At 48.7% G+C, this 6143-nt stretch overlaps 1 protein-coding gene across 1 annotated transcript; it reads right to left on the reverse strand.

Moving 5' to 3' along the window:
• Nucleotides 1–693: 693 nt before the first annotated feature.
• BAMBI (BMP and activin membrane bound inhibitor) lies at nt 694–5735 on the reverse strand. The gene is made up of 3 exons (XM_014859075.3): nt 5321–5735; nt 1925–2212; nt 694–1481 (listed from the first exon to the last, which is right to left on the reverse strand). Exons 1-3 carry the CDS (start codon nt 5394–5396, stop codon nt 1063–1065), a joined length of 783 nt encoding a protein of 260 aa, XP_014714561.3. The 5' UTR covers nt 5397–5735; the 3' UTR covers nt 694–1062.
• Nucleotides 5736–6143: the final 408 nt, after the last annotated feature.

Below are 6143 nucleotides of genomic sequence, written 5' to 3' on the forward strand. Positions count from 1 at the left end.
TAATTTGGGGGAGAAAGTTGTGTTATTTAAATCTCAATTGATATACGTTCACTATTGAAAACCTTTCTAAAAATTGAAAAGTAAAAAAAAATGTTAGAATAACACTGTCGAAGGAAGGTTTGAAAACTAGGAGCATGGTACAATAAAATTTGGCTAATTTGGATCCCAAATATTTAATTTGGTTTGAGATAAACTGATGAATTAATCAGCAGTAAAAGTAGACAGAGAATAACTTTAACTACAAAAAGAAGTTTCGTTCTGTAGGGTTTTTTTTTTTGATTGGAGGTAGACACATTTAAAAAAGGTACTCCAAAGCAACTAGATGAAGTTGATAAATATTAATTACCTTTGCTAAGGAGATTTCAAAAATTCATCGATCATATCTGACGTGGTATAAATAAGTTTTAAGATTTCTCTTAAATGAAAGCTAAAAACCAGAATTATCCTAACAAAAGATGTGGGCAGGACACTGAATGGTGGGCAGTCCACATTTAGAAATTCTCCACGCAGTACGAAAATTACACATGTAAGAATAAACGAGATTTTGGTCTTCTTTTTAAAAAAATAATCATCAAGCCAAATGCTATAGTCAAGACCCTACCATGAGCAACAGCAGATCTCCACTTGTATAATTAACATGTAGTTTCTTACACTTCCCACTTAGGTTTTAATTTATGACAGGACACCACTAAATTTCAGACAAAATATATATATATTTTTTTTAATCTTTACAATAAATCAAGCTGTAGGAGCTTCCATAGAGCACATTTTAGTTTATTAAGTACTCGATTCCAGCTCGCTCAGATGCAAATAACCCTGGTAACAGTGTGTACGTAGTCTTCTCTTTGCTTTTAATAATTTTAAAGCAAATAACAGATTTGACTGTGTTTAAGTCTGTGCAAATAATCCTTCAGAAGAAATATCCAAGATTCTATTTGCAGAGGTCATTGTGTCTCTCAAAGATGATTACACGAGTTTGTTTTTCTTCAGATAAAGTGCTCCTGTCCAGCAGAACTCAGAGGCCTTCAAGCGTCCAAGAAGTCCAGCTCAGATAAGACTCCGTCATACGAATTCCAGCTTCCCACGCCCACTGTACATGCCCCAGTGAACGAGCGACAGGATCTTATCGTTGCTGAGGTCTGCTTGTCTCATCTTATCACAGGTCAGACAGCAGTTCTCATGGCCACTCACTGGCACCATGCACTCCAAGTCTAACTTGGCCACCTGCCCCTTCTTGGAATGGTGTCCGTGAAAGCTGTAGTGCAAACGGGAGAGCATCTGCTGCCGCTGATCGTGCAGTCTCTTGTTTTCACTTCGAAGCATCCTCAAGGCTAACATAATGAGCAACACTAAAATCAGGCCCCCGGCGATGGGAACGGCGATCACGGCTGCCCGGAACCACAGCTCTTTGGAAGACGTCAGCTCCTGCACTTTGGTGATGAGGTTTCTGCTACCGTCATGCTGATGCCTGTTTCGTTGTCCTAAAGGAATACAAATGAAACGATCAAACTATGCTAGTCTCTTCTTGTAGAAATTCAGGATCGTCTACGCATTTTACGTACGGCACTCCATTAAAAAGAATTTACCAGGAAAGCAACGATATATCGAAAATAAATGTTGCAAAACAGTGTAAAGAAGCTACAAAAACATTTGTTTACAGACTGTCACTACTGAGTAGTAATGGTCTTTTAATGTCTTCAAAATGTTGAAAAAACAGGCAAAACCTATTATGTAGACAGACATCTAATGCTCAGGCAGCCATAAAAGCTACTCAAGAGAGATGCATCTTTGCATCCAGCCATGCTTCTCCCTCTGGTGTCTCTAATTACGTTAACAACAAAATCAATAGCAGACATACAAAGTCGTGGCTGTCACAAGCCTATAGATCAGGCAAGCATTCTGGTTAGAAAGGGCTTCTCCCTACCTGAGGCGTCTCCCTTGGGAGGAGCGAGAACGTCGTGCAGGCCTCTGTAATTGCACATGTCTTCATGACAGCATTCCAATGTGGGCATGGTGGGGCCAGAGTGGTTGTGTGCCTGTTTGGCTTGGCAGATGTCTGCTGTGCTTGCGAGAGAGTCCAGGCAGCCATGGGTGAGCGGGGAATTTGTGTTCTGAGGATCAAGAAGTCTGGAGAAGCAGGCGCTCAGCTCAGATTTACACATGTAGCCAGTTGCCACACAGTGGGCAGCATCACAGTAGCATCTGATTTCACCTGAAAACAAGGAGAAACTTCAGAGACCAGATAAAGCATCTCCTTAAGCAATTCCTAAATCCCCAGTTCCAAGGCACTAACTTTTAGAATGCCAGGTGAGCACGCCCTGTAGCCTGGAAAGCCCTTTGTGCAAGCCAGGGCTTCAATTTCAATCCAGCAAAAAATAATCTTACAAATGTTTTAATCTAGATAGCAGGGAATCACCGTTCAATTTAGATTTCTGATGAGTTAGCAAGTAATTAAAAATAATAACTTTTGTTTCTGAAGAAAAATAATCACAATTTCTCCTACTGTAAGGCAAATTACATCGTTTATTCATTTTAATCCTCCATGACCATACAATATAAAAATGCTAGGATTTTTTATTTTGTCAGGATAAATATTTGACCGGAACTACAGAATTGTTTATTACCTTGAAGGGCTGTGCCAAGATTTAAGAGCCTGCGCTAACACCTTATAAAGTTATTAACTAGAAACACAACAATCTAGAAATTGCTCCGGTCAGGAGGTTTTAAAACTATGAAACTGGGCAGCTATTTGCAACCTCTCTAGAAAAGGCAAACTTTGCCTATAAAGATCTTTTCATGCGGAGGAACTTTCAGTCAGTATATTGTAAAACAGGAACTAGGCAGTTTACAATTAGAGGTTTGCTTGCCAAAGTCAATTTCTTTCAGCCCAAATGGAAAGTCGTAAAACTGGGGGCAGGGGGAGGGTGTAAACGCCGGGGCTAACATCTCCCTAACTCCCCAGTTTTACATGGAATTCAACATGGGGTCTAAAAGGGGAAACACCGAAACTGAAAATCCTCTGCTGGTTGAATGAAAAATCCTTAAGGAAACCTCAAATTTTTCTACAGGAAGTGATTAAAAGTTTCCTTTATAAAACTTATTTTGTGAGTTGCAAGTCATTATTAACATTTTGCGGCAATGCAAGATCTGAGGCTTTCAACATCAATTTCCAGTCGGAATCATCTGGGTCTCAGAGTTATCACTAATTTGCTATCTGACACGGTGGACTCCAGTGACTGTCACATGCCACAGCTAAAGCTACTGGAACTCGAACCAATGCACACACCTCTTCCCAGCTTCCCAGCCTGAAGTTCTGTCTAGTTACTGAAACCTCCGCTCTGAAATTAAACACACCGCGGCTTGCCGCCTTACAAACCTCTTCCCACCCTCCCCTTTCCTCCTCCTCTCCGTGAATGCCTGAGTAAGGTGTCTCACTTAATTATCTGTTCAAATTCCAGGCCACCGTACGGTATGCTCAGTTTCACCAGAGGCTGCTTGCTAACGCTTCGGTTCTAAAAAAAAACACCAGCCAACTGAACACCGATCTTGGGCAATCTGAGTTGAACCACCCAAAGGTGGAGGTCTTGCTCCCATCCTAAATCTGCACTGGCTGTCCTGCATCTGGGCCCTAGTCCCCTCTCCAGTAAGACCTTCAAGTTGGAATCCTGCTATGCAGAGGCTCGTTTCTCCTCTTTCCAAGCTTGATGCTCACAGGTCTTACATGGATGCGATGATGACTTCCTATTGCTAGTCTGACAAAGTCCATATACAGATTTAAAGTAATAAAACTGACTAAGAGTCAATTTTGACCCTCTTCACTCAGACCTAGTACAGAAAAAGAAAACGGAATACAAGTAAAGTGCTGCTTAAATATTTATGGGAGCCTATTTAAAATCCTGTATTTTCAATGACCTAAAACAGTCCAATAAAATTTTGACAGGTAACTAGGAAAGTTCTAACATTTTTTTTAATTGGAGCCACATTTGAGCAAGTTGAATGGACTTTTGTGTTACTGTATTAAAACTATATTTCTGTCGTTTCATAAAGTTTCTTCCTGTGGCACGCAAAAGGCCAGAGAGGGGACTGGTATTTTGAAACAGTGAACAATGCTCTTCTGTTTCCCCCCCTCTCTCGTTACTGTATGTAGCGATTAAACAAAAATGTCTGCTTTAGTCAAGATGGCTACAGGAGAGGCTGCTGGCTGCTTTGAAAGCTTTTGAAGTCCACAGCAGTCAGAAATCTCTGATCCCCTAATTATATCATTATCAGGCGCATAGTTTCGGTATCTGTGACTTCATGTCAGCGTCTCCCTCCCGGTTCTGCCGGCCTTTGATAGGGCCAGGAGGCTCGGCTCTGCAGGCTGCGAGGGCTGTTATTTAGGGTTAATTACACCCTTCCTTCCAAAATAAATAAACACTGTAGCACATCATCCTTGCCGGGCTAGCTTATCCTTTAACCTCATGCCTGCTACATGGCAATTAGAGAAAAGTGGGGAGTGCAAAAGCTAAATAACACTTCCTATTTTTTTTTTTTAAATTTATCTGTTCACAGAACAGTAGGTAGAATTCATGGCAGGGGAGGGGAGGGAACCTCGAAACCTAGAGGGAGTTCGAGTTATTTCGATCTAAAAGGTGCAGCCTGCTGGGAAAAAAGGAAACTGACCGCTGCGTTGGTTTTTTTTTTTTTTTTTTTTTTTTGAGTAGCGTTTGTAGAATATGAGGTCAGTGGGAACTGGGACCCCTGACGGAGCCTGCTCCTCCCAGGCACCGAGAGGCCGCGCAACACACGCTCCTGCACAGACACATGCACCTCGGACCTACACTCGCTGGCTCACAAAGCCACTCAGACACACACACAAAGACAGACTCACGGACACATTCAAACAGAGACACGCTCAAATACAGAAATCTATCCCAAGACAGAGAGACACACACACTCTCGGGCACGGGGACCCTGGAGGCAGGGGTCTGCGGCCGCCCCCGCCCGGGTCCCAGCCAGTCCTCAGTCCCTGCTCCCCGGTGGCGAGCGTGCCCAAGTTCACTACAGACAGATGTGCAAAACACTGACAACCACTTGCTCCGAGGTCTGACGCCACCTCCACGCGCCGGGCCCGGGACAACCGAGGGGACGGCCGCGAAGCCACCGCCGCGACTCCGAAGAACAGGCAACTTGTCGCTACCTGCGGGCTCCAGCGCGGGAGGAAAGCTCGCCCGGCGCTCACAAAGCCTTGGCAGCCGGCTTCAAAGGCCCGCGGCGGCGGCGGACGCCCGGGAGCCCCGCGCCCCTCCCCGGAGCCCGCGCCCGGCCGGCGGGCACCCACCTTTGGTGAGCAGCACGGCCATGGCGCACAGTTCGAGCTGCAGCCAGATGAAGATGTAGCTGGAATGGCGATCCATTGACGCCCCCGCCGGCTCCCGGAGCCGCGGCGCAGCTGCAGCCTACGACTCCCGGCGCGCGCGGAGCATGAGTGCTGCCCGGGGCGGCGGGCGCCGTCAGCGACGGGGCGGGGGGCCGGGCCGCGGCCGGCGCATGGAGCGCGGCTGGAGGGCGCGCCCGGGAGCCCGAGGACTTCCGCGGGCCGGCTCTGTGGCCGCCGGCCCCGCGCTCCACTCGGCGCCGCAGTCCCGGGAGGGCTCTCGGCCGGCCGCTCGGCGCAGGCAGAGGCTCCGGAGCGCGCGCAGCGACCGCCAGCCGCGAGCTCCAGCCTGCGCCCGCCGCTGCCGGCCCGGCTCCTCGCCGTAAATAGCGCCCCGCGCCGGGAGCCGGCCCGGCACCGCCCCGCCCCCGGCCCCGCCCCGGCCGCGCCCGCGCCGTCCGATTGGCCGCCCGGCTCCAGTCCATCAGCGCCGCAGCCAGGGGGCGGGCCCCGGCGCGGGCGAGGAGGGACCTGCCCGGCTGCTCCCCGCGGCGCCGGCGTCGGGACCTGTGGGCCGGGCGGCTGCCGTCTCCCGCGCTCCCCCTCGCGGAGGCCCGCGCGTCCGTGACCTTCGGGAGGAGCGGGGCGAGCCCGGCCTCTGGGTCTGTCTCCGGCGCCTGCCTCCGTGACCCTCACGACTCGGCCTCGAGCCGGCGTCCCCAGCCCGTGGCTGCCGTTTTGTTCTCCGAGGCGCGCGACAGCCCCGCGTGGCCGCCCTCGCCCGCCG

This window comes from Equus asinus, chromosome 29 (genome assembly GCF_041296235.1).
Source record: "Equus asinus isolate D_3611 breed Donkey chromosome 29, EquAss-T2T_v2, whole genome shotgun sequence".
Lineage (NCBI taxonomy): Eukaryota > Metazoa > Chordata > Mammalia > Perissodactyla > Equidae > Equus > Equus asinus.